General features: G+C 42.3%; 1 protein-coding gene across 1 annotated transcript in view; it reads right to left on the minus strand.

Annotated features, from left to right (window-relative positions):
- Positions 1-10,860: 10,860 nt before the first annotated feature.
- Positions 10,861-18,971, minus strand: part of ERMP1 (endoplasmic reticulum metallopeptidase 1) — a 47,337-nt gene continuing 39,226 nt past the window's right edge. The window contains exons 13-15 of the mRNA XM_040417145.1: positions 13,773-13,888; positions 13,328-13,491; positions 10,861-11,495 (exon numbers count right to left, since the gene is read on the minus strand). Coding sequence (XP_040273079.1) covers positions 11,331-11,495; positions 13,328-13,491; positions 13,773-13,888 — 445 coding nt within the window. The 3' untranslated portion in view covers positions 10,861-11,330. The remainder of the gene's footprint in view (positions 11,496-13,327; positions 13,492-13,772; positions 13,889-18,971) is intronic.

An 18,971-nucleotide genomic window follows, 5' to 3' on the forward strand; every position in this document is an offset into this window, starting at 1 on the left:
TTACAGCCGATCATTACATATATTTTTCTTTTCTAGCGATGGTCTTGTGTGCAGGCTCATTTTTTGGTGGATGAGGAAGTTTTCATAGGTATCATCAATAGTATACATTTTGTGAGGCAAAGTGAATAAAAAAAATGGTTGCTTTGGCACCATTTTTATTTATTTTCATGTCCACCTGAAAAAACACAGAACAGGAGGAAATCTTTACATTATATGTTATCTCTGATTAGCCTTCACTACTGGTTTTGGCTCACAATAACTGATGGAAATAACTGATCAAATAAGGGCTCGTTCACACAAACGTTTTTTGCTTTCCGTATACGGAACCATTATTTTAATGGGTCCACAGAAAAACTGAATGTACTCCGTATGCATTCAGTTTCTGTATTTCTGTTCCACAATATTTTGAGTCAGGTCCTATTATTGTCTGCAAATCACGTTCAGTGGCTCCATGCAAGTCAATGGGTCAGTATAAAAAACTGGAATACATTCGGAACACATGTCCGTATGTCATCCGTTTTTTGCGGATCCATGCTGTAGAAATTATATGCCCAGCCCATTTTGCACATGTGTTTGGTGTTTGCAATGATTACAAAGTTCCTGTTTTTGCGGAAAAACGGAAACACAACGGATCCAAAAAACTGAACGACGGATCCGTGAAAAATGGATCGCAAAACCATAAGGTCGTATAAACAAGCCCTAAGCGTGAGTTTGGCCTTACACTGACAGTTCACCGATAAGACGCAGCCTGGGTGCTGGACGGCCCCAGGGTCTTTGCAGGCCTGTGGGTTGCCATGGCAACCATTGGCCCAGTCATTGCAGCGTGGTGGGTCGATGGAGAGACAGAGGGAGCCAGTCATCACTGACTGCGGCATATAAAGGGGTTAATCCACCAGCATCGGCGCTATTAGCGAGGTCGCCGCATACAGCTGGGCCCCTGCCACTGATCGAGCAAGCGCGGTTTCTGTGCCCAACCAATCAGAGCGCCGGAATTAAAATGGCACAGGTCAGGATGTCACTTCTTGCTGCACCGTAATAGTACGACAGAAGTTGGGAAGGGGTTAATTTTTAGATTTTGGTAACATGGTGACAACATTGGTAACAGCTGATTGCTGTGTACAGTATATATATATTTAACGCATTTGTGCATGATGACCATGTATTATGTTTTTAAGACCGCAAATTCTTGTTGTAACATATATTTGTAGCATATGAGATTTGTGCACCAATCGTTAATTTCTAACGATAATTTGTTTTCCCTTAGTCCTAACAGCAGCACAGAGGGGGTTAACTACCCCCCATGGACTGGTAGGACCGACGGAATTTTAATGAGCCCAAGTAATAATTAAACACTTAAACCTCCCCTATAAAGGAGGGAATCACCTCCAGCCCATTGTGTTATAGCAAGAAAAAACTAGTCTTACTAGGGTGGGAAATTTGTGTGCTGCTGTTAGGACTAAGGGAAAACAAATTATCGTTAGAAATTAACGATGTCCCTTACATCCTACCAGCAGCACAGATGGGGAGATAGCAAGAAGAACCCCTAGGGAGGGCCATCATGCCTGGCAGAACTAAGAATAGTCTGCCCAAAGGCCAAGTACTCAGCTAATCTGGCATCTAGTCTATAATGGGAGATGAATGTTGATTCAGAGCTCCAGGAGGCAGACTCCTCTCGGCAAAAGAAGTAGCTACAGCCCTCGTAGAATGGGCTTTTACAAACCCCGGAGGGTCTAGAGCTTGGGAAACAAAGGATTCCCCATTAGCCTCCTTAATCCATCGACTGATGGATGGTTTAGACGCCTTACGGCCTTTAAACTTACCGGCAAACAGGATTAGAAGATTTTCATCTTTCCTGAACTCCTTGATCTATCCACATAGATCCGGAGGCATCTCAAGATATCCAAGGATGTATAGCAGGTTCCTCGGAGGTGGTAGAAGGTCTAGAAAGAACCGGGAGGGATATCACCTGGTTGATATTCTGGAAAGAAGGAACCTTAGGCCTAAAGTACGGGAGAAATCTTAAAAGGACCCGGTCTTGCAAAAAAATGGTATAGAGCTTGAAGCTCAGAGACCCTCTTGGCCAAAGTCACAGCAAGAAGAAAAAAACAAGTTTTCATGTGACAAACTTGAAATCTACCTCCTCCAAAGGCTCAAAGGGGGGAGATGCTAACCCCCTGAGAACTACTGATAAATCCCATTGAGGGATGGGTTTCAGTACTGTAGGCTTTAATCTTTCAGCTCCTTTAAGGAACCGTTTAATGAGCGGGTCCTACGAAAAAGACTTGTTGAAACAAGCTGGAATGGCTGAAACTTGACCCCTCAAGGTAGATGGAGCAAGGCCTTTGTCACGGCCATCTTGCAAAAACTGAAGGATGATGGGGAGGGGCGGATCTGCAGACGCCACCTCCTTTGAGGAACACCAAGAGGAGAATATCCTCATAATCTGTGAGTAGGCTCTCTTAGTAGAGTCTGCTCTTGAATGAGACTGCGTTCTCAGGACCGACTCTGAAAGCCCTTCTATTCTGGGAAGGGACTGATCAACCTCCAGGCTGTCAGGTTGAACCTGTGCAGATCTGGGCAGAGGTGAGTGTCCCATGACACCAGGGTCTGCCGTGGGGGAGCCTCCAATAATGTCCCCGACTCATCTGAATGAGCTGGGTAAACCAGGATCTCTTGGGCCAAAACGGTATGATGGCTATTACCGAGGCCTGATCCTGACGAATTTTCATCAATACCCTCAGTATCATGGAAAAGGGAGGGAAGATGTAAGCCAGCCTGAACCTCCAGGATTTTGACAAAACATCTATCGCCAGGGGGTTGTCCTCCTTGTAAAGGGAGCAAAACCTCTCCACCTTGGCGTTGAACCTTTTTGCCATAAGATCCACCTCTGGCATTCCACACTTGAGGACTATCTGCTTGAATATCTCCGGATGTAAAGACCACTCCACTGTTGGAAGACCGCGGCTCAACCGATCCGCTATCATATTGAGGGAGCCTCGAATGTGGATCGCAGATAAGTGTGAAAGGTTCAATTCTGCCCAATCCAGAATCACTCCGATCTCTGATAAGAGGGTAAGTGATCTTGTGCCTCCCTGCTTGTTGATGTAAAAGTGCCGCAGTCATATTGTCTGACTGGACTTTCACCGGTTTGCCCCGGATCTGAGGGGCGAAGTGAAGGAGGGCTAGCCGGATAGCTTGAATCTCGCGGAGATTGGATGAGAAGAGCCGCTCCTGAGGAGACCAGGATCTGTGCACTGGAGAGTTGTCTAGATAAGCACCCCAGCCTACTTGGGACGCATCTGTTGTCAATATGACCCAGGTTGGCTGGGTCATAGACTTCCCCTCTAAAAGATGGCTCCACCATCTGAGGGAATGCAGAGTTTGCCAAGACAGGGAGCTCAGCCCGGCGGGGCTGCCATTCCATTTGGAGAGAACCTCCGACTGCAGCGGCCGGAGGTGCCATAAAGCCCAAGGGACTGCTTACGCAGACATGAGCCCCAACATCTTCATAAGAGTCCAAAGTGGAACTCGCCAAGGCGCGGATAGGAATTCTGCCATGTTCTGTATTCGGGATCATCTTTCTGGAGTCAACCGGAGAGATCTCCCAACGGAGTCGATTATGAAGCCTAAATATATCTTACTGAAGTCGACGGCCTCACGTTCGACTTCTGCCAGTTAATGATCCACCTTAGGCGGAACAGAAAGGAAATCGCTACATGAAGATGGTGGGTCAAGACCACAAAGGAAGAGGCTTTTAGAAGCCAATTGTCCAGATAAGGAATGATGGTCAGTCCTTGGAGTGCTAGCCGCCACCACAGAAACTACCACCTTGCTGAAAGTGTGAGGGGCAGAAGAAATGCCGAAGGGATGGGCAACGAACTAAAGGTGTCTGGTGACACCTGGACCGCGATCCTGAGATATTTCCTGGAAGCAGGATGAATCGGGATGTGCAAATATGCATCCTTGAGGTCTAGGGTTGCAGTCACATCTCCAGGATTGAGAACGTGAACCACTGACCTGATGGTTTCCATAGGAACCTTACTTTCCTTACGTATCGGTGGAAGAATCTCAAATCGATAATCATCCGGAGATACCCTGACGCCTTGGGAACCAGAAACACTGGTGAGTAAATCCCTAAGCCCCGTTCCCCTGCCGGAACCTCCTCCAGAGCCCCCTTGTGGATGTAATCCTGAATGTAAGCCTCCAGAACCGACTGCCTTGCGGCCTGTGGAAGTTTGGTTCTGATGAACCTGTCCGGAGACAGAGAAAGAAGATTGAGTACCCCTCTGATGTGACATTTAGGACCCAGGGATCCGAAATCTCTCGGATCCAGATGTCCTTGAAGTGGGAGAGTTGACCTCCGATGGGAAGATGAGGCAGAGGAGTGGGGAAGTCTTCTGGCAGGATGGCAGGAGTCACGGGAGTCATCCAAGAGCCTTGAGGAGGCCCGTGGTCAGGAGGTGGATTTTTTTTTTATCCTTGGCTCCTTCACAAGAGCGCCTTGAACCACTTTGCTACGCTCCCCAGTCCCTCCGGGCTCTTGACTGCTGGTCAGACCTACCACCACGGTTTTGTCTGCCCCGCCCCCGAAAGGACTGTTGGGGAAGACTCTTTCCCTTTTAATCTGACAGGTCTTCCATAATCTTATCCAACTCTGAGTCTAACAAACGGTTGGGCTCAAAGGGAAGGCTACATGGAATTGTCAGCGACCCAAGGCTTAAGCCACAAAGGCCTGCGGGCCGCTGACACCAGGGTTATGGTTTTGGCTGCCAACTTCAGCTGTTGTTGCGCTGTATCAGACAGTAAATTCATCGCCAGGTTGACAGTCTTGAAAGCTACCAGAATGTCGTCCCGAGACACCTTCTGATCCACATCCATCTGGATCTGGTTTAATCGAGACCGGAGGAAGGTAGAAACTTCTGTAGCAGCGATGGCCATAGACGCGGAAGCTGCCGTATAACCTCTCCTGAGTATGCATTCTGGTTCCTGAGGACGATGGGTCGAGTCTGCAGGATCCCCTTGACAGGAGAGCAGAGTGCGCTTGGACAGTTTGACAATCGCCATGTCCACCTTGGGAATGGAACCCCACGATTCCACCAAGGGTTTAGCCATCGGAAACATGGTTCTGAAACTTTAGTTAGAATCGGACCCCTTTCGGGTTTCTTCCGCTCTGTGCGCATGACAGAGAGTAGGGTCTCATCCGCTTTAAAGACACGAAGTGCCCGACTAGCGGGATCAGAGGGCTCCCCCAGGTCAACATCATGGTCCCCCGACCTGATGGACTTAAGTAACTTTTGCGTCCTATCAGGAGGAAAAAAGCATGAAGTAAGCTCCTCATCCGAGGAGGAGGAACTCAAGGAGACTACGGACGGTCTCTCTACTGGAGCCGAAGACTTCATAGGAGTCTGAGTAGGAAGACTCTCATCCAGCAGGCTTATAACCCCTTTGATGGATCCATCAACATAGGTCTTTACCCACTGATACATATCCTGCATCGTAGGTTCGGTGGAAGGTTGAACCCTCGGACGGCAGCCGTCACACCTGGAGTAGGGACAGCTATCCTCCAAAAGCGCGCTACAATCATAGCACAAAAAATGTTTCCTTTCTGCCATTCGAATCCCGTGGAGGCTTTTTTTTTTTTTTTCTTAAAGTCAACGAAACAAGGGATTCCCAAACAGTCTCCCAAGCTGGTTCCTACCAAGCCCCAAGCTGCTTATCTTCTGCGATCTGACGAGTGCAGGTAAATTCAGCTTAGAATAACCATTGACTGACCTCACTGCAGGAAAAAGAAAAAAAGGATAAGTAAAACATTTGTAAACAACCAATAAAAGGTTTCAGGAGAAAAGGTAAAAGAAAAGGCAGACTGGCGGATAGCTGAAAATGAGGACCAGAAATAAGGCACCAACAAGTGGAGGAACACCAGCTTATGAGACTCTGGGAGCTAGCTTAAAAAGCATGTGCAGCCAGAGAACGACCTGGTTCACAATGTTTTCTTAAATAGGGGAGGGAGTGGGCTCAGAGCCAAGTCCCGCCCCCAGAGGAGAAAACACATAACCGTAAATAAAAAGGTTTCCCCCCCCCCCCCGCAAGGAAAAGGACCGAGGATGCCGAAAAACGCACCGCTGCGCAGCGCCGGCAGCAGGTAAGCTGCCAGACAAGCCATAGTAATAAAAGCGGAGGCAAAGCCCGCAGATAACATGAAAAAAAAGATTCCCCCCTAAGAGAGGGGGCATCACCGCCTAGTCCAACAGTCCGGGAGGACAGAAAAAACCACAATGGGCTGGAGGGGATTCCCTCTTTTATAGGGGAGGTTTAAGTGTTTAATTATTACTTGGGCTCATTAAAATTCCGCCGGTCCTACCAGTCCATGGGGGGTGGTTAACCCCATCTGTGCTGCTGGTAGGACGTAAGGGAATATATTATTTTTACATAGTTTTTACATGTAAACTTCTGCTAGATGTGAGTTTTAGGTGCAAATGATTGTTTTGATACTTTTTTATTTTTAATAATTAGTTTGTCACAACGTGGTGAAAGTTGTCAACAGTCTGTCAAGGCAACTACAATCATCATGTCTGCTTTCCAGGAAATATATAGGTTTTGGGGGTCACTTACTTTTCAAGGACTGTAATCCCAGTAAGTAAGCATGCTGCTACTTTTTTTATTTCCATCTTAAACACCAGATTTTTGGTATTCCTAGTTCTGGTGATTTTATGAAGTTACCTACATGTAAATTTAGGCCATAGTTGTATGTAGGAACGCTGCGCAAGTTGAGCTTTTATTTTTAGGGTAACTACACTATATGGATTAGATCTACAAATCTCATGTGCACAGTGCGTATTTTGTATACACCGTAATTGACCTGTGGTGTTTTATTTATTTATTTTTAAATAAGCAGCATGACAATTGTCTGCATCCAGGCTAATGTAATGTGGTTTCTCTATACACTTCAATGGGGTTGTTAAAATACATAGAATATCTGCACCAAAAACCACACAAAATCTACAATAAATAGTGCAGATTTAAGTGCAGTTTATCACGCTGAATTTCTGCATACAAATCCACACTGTGTGCAGGTAGCCATAAGAAGTGCTCCATATAAAATTTTGCTTGAGTCCTACTTTTATGAAAAATAAAAGTTGCATGAAGTTGTCTGCAAGTATAGGCACATTCTGCCAGGTGTCCACTTTCAGAAAATATAACCTATATGGTTAGTGGGAGGGAGTATGATTATTATTTTTTTTATGTTGTATTTTAGGTTTTATTTGTACATGTCCAAACTGCAAACACTGTCCTGCCTACCAGAGGTGGAAAATGTCCAAACACCCCTGGAAGCAAAAGGGTTATAAGCACTAGCTTCTGGAAGGTGGGAGTTATGCGCTTCAGATGTATTTTGGGCATTTATGCATGCCTTTTATCCAGTCATCCCCCATTCTTTTTGTATCGCACCCTGACCCCTCCATATAATGTAGTTACAGTTCTCCTGGAAAGCCAGCCTCGTGTGGCACCTGGGAGATTTGCCAGCTCTTCCAGGAGGTCTCCTTTGTATGTATGAGTCCTAAACATAAATGTCCAGTTAACATTTCGTTCACAATTGCATCAGAGGCTCTGCAAAAAATAAGTGACAAAATTTGGTCCAGTAAAGTGCCAGGTTTTCTAACAAAAATCTGATGCTGGCAAACAACTGGACAGCTTTGAGACAAGTGGTAGTATAACAATCTCAGGGCTCCAGATGGCGACCAAAATGGTCGCCAATGCGACTTAGAATTTACAAATGGCGACAAGACAGTTAACCCTTCAGGTGCGGTACCTGAGGGGTTAACTGCAGCTGATCGCAGCTCCCTGTCATAGAGGTCGGGTGCCGGCTATTTGATTCCAGCACCCGCCTCCTGTATTTGTATTAACAGGTCAGTTATCTTCATTGGTGGCGCATGCTACGGTTTTATCTTTTGCCTGATCAGTCAAAATGACTGAACTGAAGACATCCTGAACGGATTTCTCTCCATTCAGAATGCATGGGGATATGCCTGATCAGTTCTTTTCTGGTATAGAGCCCCTGTGACGGAACTCTATGCCGGAAATGAAAAATGCTAGTGTGAAAGTACCCTAAAATATTAAGTTTAAATCCCACCTTTCCCAATTTTACATATAAAATATATAAACAATAAATAAACATATTACATAGCGTTGAGTCAGAAAAGTCCAAACTATTAAATTATTAAAAAATATCTCCTATGCGGTGAGCATTCGCCATTTTTTAGTCACTTTGTCACCCCAAAAAATAGGCTAGGACTGTTCTATTATGGGCCGAACGTTTCATAAAATGCGAAATGCACGCGGCTTTATTTGGTGGTTTTTTTTTGTGCGGTATTGAGTATCGCAATACTTTTTTATGGTGACTAAAGCGAATCAAAATTTTGGTATCGAAACAACCCTACGCCGATCTGATCGGCGTAGCGTTTTCATATTAAGGACTGTTCTATTATGGGCCGAACGTTTCATAAAATGCGAAATGCACGCGGCTTTATTTGGTGGGTTTTTTTTGTGCGGTATTGAGTATCGCAATACTTTTTTATGGTGACGAAAGCGAATCAAAATTTTGGTATCGAAAAAACCCTACGCCGATCTGATCGGCGTAGCGTTGTCATAATACCAAAATTTTGATTCGGTTTCGATTTGGCGACCAAAAATTTCATTTGGCTCCTAAATTTCTAGTTCAGGAGCCAATGGCTACTAGGTATTTTTTTTTTTTAGTCTGGAGCACTGAATCTGTGGAGGAGATCGCTCCATGCAATAGTAGAACTCTCTTCCACTATTGAGCAGGCAATTGCTGGGAAGGAACACTTCCTTTCCAATAATTGTCTGCAGAATCAGGCTGTCTAGTACAGCCTTTAGAGCTTTGTTCTTTCACAGAAATACTCTGCTATTAATGTGTTAACATGTACTGTATGATCTAGGGCTGAAAAAAAAAAACTGAAATGCAGCCTGATTAATTGACAAAATCTTTCCCATGTCAATTCTTTCAGTTATTCTGGTTACAGCTAGAGCTGCTACACTCCTCTTGAGACGTTTGTGTCAGGATACTGCACCTGCGGCGGCTGCACCCTTTTCCCCCCAAAAACCCCACTTATCAACATCGAACTATGAGGGGAAAATAAACAAACAAAATAATCGTTCATTATTTGTAATTGAGGTAAAATCTTCAAATTATTGTGATTTTGATGACCCTGCCCTACTATGACCTATACTTACTCCTAGGAGCTACTTCTTGATCTACAAATGGTGAGGAGCCTAGGATTATAATTTTTTTTACTATGGCGCATTTGTACATCCGATTCATTGCTCTTTTTAGTCTTACTGTAAAACAAACTATAAAAAGCAAAATAAAGTAATAACCAAGAAGACCATGCATATGCATGTGTTTGAAGCATCAATTAGCATTTTGATCATTTTTTATGTTACAATGAATATTAAAATGCAGTAGACAATACAATTGTTTCCATTAATGAGGTTGGTTTGCTTATAATAGCAGATTTTACAGACTCAATTGCAACAAAAAACAGAAGATAAAGAGCTCCAGGGCAATTTTTTTTTTAGCAGTTCTACCGACATTATTGTTATAGAAAAGGTGTACACAATTTAAATCAGTCATTTAAAACATATATGATAAGTATATCAAGTAGAATTCAAGTATAAAATCATATAACCCCCTCACCTAGAGAATTAACAAATCAGTAGGCATCTTAAGGACTGATGCACGCAACCGCATGTGTTTTGTGGTCAGCAAATCTTCAAAAGATGGATACCAGCTGTGAGCATACAAATCATTTTTTTTATCTCCTGTATCAGACAAGAATGGTATATGTTCTATTTTTTTATAACAAGCCAGTGAAACAGACAAACTAATGCGGACAGCAGACGTGCTTTTGCAGCCCAACTGACAAATGGGTCTTCGATCCGATACGCAAAAAATTTTGGAAAACTGGATCATAAAATCCAAAACTCGATCTCTCTGCAGTATATAAATCTATAGTAAAAGATATTTGACCTTATACAAAAACTAGTACCAGTAGGTGGCAGACAAGTTCCAATTCCTTCTGTCATGTTTCGAGCACATAAATGCTGTCACCTGGTTGACCGTTAGCTCTTTTCATCTGCAATGGTTTTTTTTACGAGGCACATGGTATTTACTAAAACAGACATGTCAGGAGCATCTTTTCTTATAGCTCTGCGTTGGGCTTTTCTTCTGTTATTCCACCTGGAACTGACAACTAGAAGTTACTAACCCTTGGTACAACGGTCTGTGTCAGCATTGACTGAACTGTGTTAGTCCGTAGAGACACTAATAATAGTAGCTCCTAGTGGTAAATACCAGGAGGAATAACTGAGTAACGGCACAATGCAGTGTTTTAAGAAAAGATATCTGAATAGGTTAGGAGAGCTAACAGGCCTTCTTTTTCTTTTTTTTTTTTTAAATACATCTGCAATGTAATTACTATCAAGGAACACCTTAGTACAAGATATGAAGCAGTTTTGGTGTACTGTCTCTAAGGCCTCTTACACACGACCGTATTTTGTTTCCGTTTTTGCGGTACCATTCATTTCAATGGTTCCACAGAAAAAAAAAAATTTATGTACTCAGTGTGCATTCCGTTTCTGTATATCTGTTCCGCTAAAAGAGAGAACTTGTCCTATTACTGTCTGTGTAACAGACAAGGATAGTACTGTTCTATTAGGGGCCAGCTGTTCCGTTCCGCAAAATATGGACGTCATCTGTATTTTTTGTGGACCGCAAAATACAGAAAAAGACACACGGTTGTGTGCAAGGGGCCCAAGACTGATTTCAAACCCTTTTTATGAAGAGAGATAACTCTTGACATAAGCAAACTCCTGCTTTCCATGTATTCGAGCACATGTGACAATGAGCCTGTCAGACATTGCATATTAGGACTAGCTGATCCAGATGATGAGGGTTATAATACAGACATACAGGTAGCATTAGTTTAGACCACAATAATGTTATGTAAACAAGGATGACCCAGTGTGAAAAATATTAAGTCCATATATAATGTTCTTTGCAGGAGACTAGTTCAAGATACACAGGATATATTCAGTTCAATGTATTTCCACGTCCATTGAGAAGATTCAGTGCAGCTTTCATCATTATGAAATCAACCAATTCCCCAAGTATCAGAACAAATAACTGCAGTGGTCCATGTGTCATTGCAGTCATAGAGTTAATACAAATGCGTTCGTCATATTCCTTTCCCCTTAACGTTGTTGTTATGGTGCATGCACATAGAGCACTATGGTGATGCTTGCATAGAAAGACATCAATACACATACTGCTTATATGAACTGACCCAGCCGGAGGGAAAGCTCCAGGTTGGGAACCTCTGCAGTAAAGAGTCAAGCTCAGGAGAGTGTTGATTCTCCCCAAAGAAGTAATGTGAAGCGGCTGCAACTGTGACTATTCCATCAAGGTGTCCATCTGAGCCCTGGGAAAAAGCAAAAATGTAAGTGGCTATGTGATATACACAAAACACAACGTAAAATGGGTTGATGTGCTAATTTAGGACTTTAAAGAGTAACCAAACTTTTTTTTTTTTTCCTTCTTCCTTTCTACTGTACTACGGAAAATATGGGTGTACGCTCACAGGAAGGTGGCCACGCTCTTCGGGCTGCATACACCACCTCTTAGGCTACCTGGACACGCTGCGGATTATGCATCGGTTTTCCTCGTAGATTCTTGTTAGGAACAAACAGCAAAGTGTATCAGATTAGACAAATCTCATACACACTTTGGATTTTCGTTCAGTGCAGAAACTGACCGGTGATGTCCACAGCACATCAATTTTTTGAGCAGTTCCTTTGTGCGGATTTGACCATTTTCAATGTAAGGGTGATATCTGCACCAAAAATCGCAAGTAACACATCCGATTTCTGGTTTCTATGCGTAAATTTATGCAGAATCTCTGCTTTAACCCCTGTGCAGGTAGCCTTAGGGGAGTTCATATTAATTATCACAAGTGAACTCCTTACATGTTATGGGTCAGTCAACCATCTTTTACTCTGCATCTCCTGCATTTTCATCCAGAGGCCAATGCCCGTTTTATTTTAATTGTAGGGCAGATTACAGTGCCCGTAATGGTCAGTAGCCAAGGAGGTATAACATACCTCCTTGCTAACAACAGCTCACTCTCTGGAAGTATAGTATGTAGAGGTATGAGCTAGATAAAGAGCAAATTTCTTGAAGTTTGTTTCATGTCCAATTCAGGGAATTTTTCAAACAGTTTCATTCTGTCCGAATAGATTCTACCTGAATCAAATATGCTTAAATTGCCCTGAAAATTGGTATATGAACACCCTCTGGTCTCAGATTTCTGAGGTGGGAGAGCAAGAAACAGATGAGCTGCAACTGGGTGTGACCGATATACGGCGACGTCACTGTCTTAAGCCTCATGCAGACGTCTGTGGAACACGGTCCGTGAGATACCGGACTGGCATTGCAAGAGCGCACGGTGTCATAGCAACCAATGACGCCGTGCGGCTCCTCCAATGCCAGTCCAGTGTTCCACGGACGTCTGCATGAGGCTTTAGAAAGAGGTTGTGGCGCTCACGGAGCACCGGCCTCTTCAAACAGCCGATCGGCAGGTGTCTGACCTTCACAGATCTGATACTGATGACCCATCCTGAGGACAGATGACCAATATCTTTTCCCAGATAACCCCTTAAGAAAACATGAAGTTTTTGAAAAATTCATGCAGACTGGTAACTCTTCCTGGAGGGCCAGTGCTTCTACTTTCACTTATCTCAGACTCTCCCAGCAGGCTCTACCCCTCCATCACCAGGCTACCTTTTTAGAAAGTGGCAAAGGCGGCATTAAAACATCACTTGTGACAAAATTATGTTGCAGTGGCGTTTAAAAAGGGGCAAACGCGGGGTTTGCCATTTTATGCCAGAAAACTTGGGTAGATGGTTACTCTGAAAGCTTATACACATTCAAACTGCATCTGAATTCAGAGCAGCAGAGAAATCTGAGTAGAAGATGGGTTAGACAGTGCAGTAGAATTAGGAAGGTAGTTTTGGGTATGAATGGAGTAGAAGACATGACATAACAGCACAATCTAAATAAAATAAAAGAACAATTGTAGAAAGCAGAAAATCTCTAAAGCTTCATTCATATTAGTATATTACCACTTAGTGTGCAGGCTATATAAATATATATCTATATCTCTCCAGAAATAGGATTGTATTCTATCAGGCATGCAGGAAAAAGCACAAATAATATCATTCCAATACCAAAAAGAGGACAGACCCATCTGCTTACCTTAACTTCAATCCAGAATTCCCATGCAGGAGCATGCAAGCCATGGGAATAATATATAAAATAGTCCCCCCCACTGCCAGATAGTGGTGTCCCATCACCCAAGGACCAGCTGGACAGCACACACGTTTCATGTGGACGGATGTACACGGTTATATGACTGGGCCCTGCCAGAAGGGAAAAAAAAATACTATATGTGAAGCAATGCAGTGTTATTCACACTGTCAAATCCGAAGAATGCAATACACTGTATACTATTATAAAAAGTTGTTATTTGAAATGAATTGCTAAAGGTCAACTCTTCCTGAACAGCAGAAAATACATCTAAAAACAGCATTTTACTGGAATAAACATCATTCAGTGCAGCTTTTTCTAATATTATTCTATGTTCATTATCCGATTATTTGGAAATAGTTATTACTATTTAGAAATAGAGCAAAGTACTTACCTTTAACTTCAAAGTTCAGGCGTATAGTACCCCAGGGCATTTCTTCTTTGGATTCCAGTTTAAAGTCCATGTCCTTTTTGACTGGAGGAGGAGAAACAGGAATGTACCAATTTTTTCTGTTCGAAAGGAGAAGAAAATTTTTTGAGCTGATCTGTCCAAAGATTTGCTTTTGTTTGAACTTCATAGATAGCAAATGTGTGCAGAGGGTACACAGTCATAAATCCAACCGGAGGGCAAAGATGAAATGACTGAATGAAGGCAGAATACAAAGCCTCACTATTAAAACATAACTTTTAATGGACGTATCATTAAAATAGAAATATAGTAAATCCTCTGAAAATAGAGATAAAAGCCTTGATGAGTTAGCGTAGGCTGTGGATTTTTAACCACAATTAGGCCCCTTTCAGGCAAGAGAATGTCACGCTGCGAACTCGCAGCACAGCACCCAGCCTGACCTTCCAGCACTGCCGGGGTTGCATAGCATTATATTGGTTTATGATACTATGTAACCCTTAGAGGTCTGCAATGTATTGTATAACACTGACAACATTATATCAGAGTTATCCAATACGTTCCAGACCTCTAAGGGTTACATAGCATCATAAATCAATGTAATGCTATGCGACCCCGTCAGTGCTGGGAGGTCAGGTGCTGTGCTGCGAGTTCGCAGCGTGACACTCGCTCGTCTGAAAGGGGCCTTAGACTAGCACACTGATAATATGCAACAATGCTGTAAAATGTGTGTAAACCCCAGCTAAAGAGGATCAATGTACACAGAAACATAACAAAATGAAAATGATCACATGACAAAAAACTATAAATCTATAGTTACCAAGATTTAGGTTACTCACAGACACAGTCTATACATTTCTTTATGCGTGATCTTCCACCGTATCCTGGGAACAAGCAGTCACAGATGAAGACAGGGCACCATATAAGATTCTTGGTGTAGGATTCTTGCCTTATTAAATGTATGCTGTCCCTTATACTTTGAGGTAAAGCCCCCACTCCTGGCAGCTAGCCCAGTATAATCTTGACTCCCCCTATAAATGGTATTAAAACTAGAGACTCTGCTCTCTCTGTAAATGCTGCGCCCTCTCTACTTTGATTGACAGGGCCAGGCATGATGATGTTTTCATTGCCAGGTTCTGTCAAAGTGCAGAGGGCGCGGCAGTTGCAGAGAGAGCAGAGCCTCTAGGTGTAACGGCAATGCCCCTGTTGCTCCTAGATGCTTTTTCGCATATATTAAAACTTCATTTTTCTCAGCAATGCAGACACATATGAACATGGGACCAACACAGATGCCTTCAGCTACTAAGCACACATGTAACAGGTCAGCCAGTTTCACAGGTACAAATCTGCTGACAGATGCCCTTTAAATACAAATGAAGCAAAGTCCCAACACATTTCCCCTTTTTTTGTAAATTACCGGTAGTTCTTTAACCGCTTCACGTCCGCCCATAGGATATAAACGTCCTATGGGTGGATGTCTATTTCTGAATGGACGTTCCAGAACGTCCGTTCAGAAAGTGCAGCTGCACGCTAATCGTGCAGCTGCTGATCGGGTTGCCCGCTGTCAGTGACAGCAGGGCAACCCTAAGACAAGGCAGGGACAGTGCCCAGGTGTCCCTGCCTTCTAGATCGCTGCAGACACAGCGCTCACCGAGCGCTGTGTCTGCAGAGAAGGAAGCGCTGTGCGCTTCCTGTTCCGGCCCGGCGGTCATGTGACCGCCGTGACCGGAGAGTGCAGGGGCTGTGTGAGGTCTCTCAGAGACCTCGATCAGCCCTGCTCTGAGGCTGTACAGAGCTGGATTGCTGCTGTACAGACTCTCTAGGGGTGTATTTGTCCTGTAACTGGGGCTACTATGTCAGCCCCAGTTACAGGAGAAATCAACAGTGAAAAAAAAAAAAAGTGAAGTAAATGTCCCCCAGAGGTCTTGTATGACCTTATGGGGGACGAAAAGTGTAAAATAAAAAAAAATAAAAAATAAAAGGTTGAAAATAAAAAAAAGTTTCACATGTAAAAAAGGAATGAAAAAAGGAATGAAAAAAATAAAAGTTAAAAATATAAAAAATAAAAAAAAAGTATACATATTAGGTATTGCCGCGTCCGTAAAAACCAGCTCTATAAAAATATCACATGACCTAACCCCTCGGGTGAACACCGTAAAAAAAAAAAAAAAAAAAAAGTGTCAAAACAAGCAATTTTTGTCACCTTGCATCACAAAAAGGTGCAACACCAAGTGATCAAAAACGCGTATGTCCCACAAAATAGTACCAATAAAACAGTCACCTCATCCCGCAAAAAATGAGCCCCTACATAGGAAAATCTCTCAAAAAATAAAAAAACTATAGCTCTCAGAACATGGACACATTAAAACATAATTTTTTTGTTTCAAAAATGCTATTATTGTGTAAAACTTTAATAAATGAGAAAAAGTATACATATTAGGTATCGCCACGTCCGTAACAATCTGCTCTATAAAAATGTCACTTGACTGAACCCCCCAGGTGAACGCTGTAAAAATAAATAAATAAATAGAAACTGTGCTAAAACAACCAATTTTTTGGTCACCTTGCCCCATAAAGTGTTATAATGAATGATCAAAAAATCATATGTACCCAAAAATAGTACTAATAAAACTGGAACCTTATCCCCTAGTTTCCAAAATGGGGTCACTTCTTGGGAGTTTCTACTGTAAGGGTGCATCAGGGGGCTTCAAATGGGACATGGCATCTAAAAACCATGTGGAGTTCCTTTTCTTCTGCGCCCTGCCGTGTGCCCATACAGCAGTTTATGACCACATGTGGGGTGTTTCTGTAAACCGCAGAATCTGGGTAATAAATATTGAGTTTTGTTTGGCTGTTAACCATCGATGTGTTAAAGAAAAAAATTGATTAAAATGGAAAATCTGCCAAAAAAGTGAAATTTAAAAATTTGATCTCCATTTTCCTTTAATTCTTGTGGAACGCCTAAAAGGGTTAACAAAGTTTGTAAAATCGGTTTTGAATACCTTGAGGGGTGTAGTTTCTACAATGGGGTCATTTATGGGGGTATCCACTATGTAGGCCACACAAAGTGACTTCAGACCTGAACTGGTCCTTAAAAAGTGGGTTTTGGCAATTTTCTTAAAAATTTGAAGAATTGCTTCTAAACTTCTAAGCCTTCTAACGTCCTAAAAAAATAAAATGACATTTCCAAAATGATGCCAACATAAAGTAGACATATGGGGAATGTTAAATAATAAATATTTTATGAGGTATCACTTTCTGTTTTAAAAGCAGAGAAATTGAAATTTAGAAAATTGCGAATTTTTCAGATTTTTGGGTAAATTTGGGATTTTTTCATAAATAAAGGTGAAATATTTTGACTCAAATTTATGACTATCATGAAGTACAATGTGTCACGAGAAAACAATATCTGAATGACTTGGATAAATAAAGGCGTTCCAAAGTTATTAACACAAAGTGAGATATGTCAGTTTTGCAAAATTTGGCCTGGTCAGGAAGGGGGCAAATGGCCCAGATGGCAGGTGGTTAAGGGACCAGTTTGAACACATCAAAAGAAAACACATGTGAAGGCATACAGCACCTATACCATATGCTGAGATCACAACATCCAGATGGTGAGTATGTCAGAGTTCGGCCATATATAGAATTAAAAGTGGGCATCTGGGTGTCGTGACCTCAGCATGGGGCATAGGCGCAATCTACCTGCAACTGCGTTTTCTTTTGATGCATTCAAACTAATCCCTGGATAAAGCTATTTATCAAAAGAGGAAACAAGCTGAGACTGCATCATATGTATTTAATACCTTATAGGGCGAGTCAGAGGTAAACAGGGCTAGCCAGCAGGAGTAGGGCAGCACACATGGGGCATTTGGTAGGGGAAGAGTCCTACATTACTTGCCTACCACACTTTATACATGGTGCCATTTATTCATCTGTGAATGCTTGTTCCCAGGATACAGCGAGAGACCATGCTAAAAGGAGAAGAAGAAAAAAACAACAGTTTCCCTGTGTAGTCTGCGAGTAACATAAATCTTGGTAAGGACATAGATTTTCAGTTTTCGTCAGGTGATAACATTTTATCTAGGGACTATGACATATCTGTTTATTAGTTACTGCTTATATTGGGGAAATATTGAGGATCTCTAGCTGAAGCTCTACATATATATATATATATATATATATATATATATATATATATATATATATATATATATATATATATATATATATATATATATATATATATATACACACACACACACACACACACACATACTGTATTATTCACTTTATAAGACGCACCTCAGATCAGAGCCCCATCAGAGATTAAATAAATTAACTTAGCTTTCCTGCTCCGCTGCCACTCTGCAGTTCTGGCGGTCTTCTCCTGCACTCACTGGTCTTCTCTGGGCCCAACTTTGCATGTGTCCTGACTGTGTACGTCAGGTCATAGTGCGCTCACTACATCCTGAAGCTCTACACAGTCAGGACACATGCAGTGCGGCACCTGGAGGATGACCAGGGAGCAGTGAGAACAGAAAGCACTACAGTCGACACTCCCCGCACCTTTTGCATACTAGTGAGCGCTTTATAAGAAGAACTGCCATTTTCCCCCCAATTTTCTTACAAAGCGAAAAATACAGTATAATTTTGATATTATTGATTAGGGATGAGCGAATGGACTTAGGATGAAACACCCAAAGTCAATTCGCATAATAATTCGTTTGAATACTGTACGGATTGAGCGTTCCGTACAGTATTCAAATGTATTGGCTCAGATGAGCCGAAGTTATTACTTCAAAGTCTCGCGAGACTTCGCATAATAACTTCATAAATAATTTCTACTGTAATAAACCATTTCCCGAACTCAGGTTTGGTTCCAAGTGGTACCAAACGAAGTATTATGCAAATCTACTTCGAATGTTTCATCCGAAGTCGATTCGCTCATCCCTATTATTGATATATTATCGGTGTGCTGGTCTTATGATAAGAAATCCCACCTACACTGACAAGCCTGGTCTTTTGTATAATTGTATTCTAAGTATTTATCATATTTCTATTTAAATGTACTGAATGTTGGGGTAACACAGATGTAACCCAACACAGTACAATGCTTTCACTTTGTCAAGCAGATATTAACCCCTTAGTGACCAAGCCTGTTTGGGCCTTTATGACCAAGCGTTTTTC

The sequence above is a fragment of the Bufo bufo genome, chromosome 2, assembly GCF_905171765.1.
Source record: "Bufo bufo chromosome 2, aBufBuf1.1, whole genome shotgun sequence".
Classification (NCBI taxonomy): domain Eukaryota; kingdom Metazoa; phylum Chordata; class Amphibia; order Anura; family Bufonidae; genus Bufo; species Bufo bufo.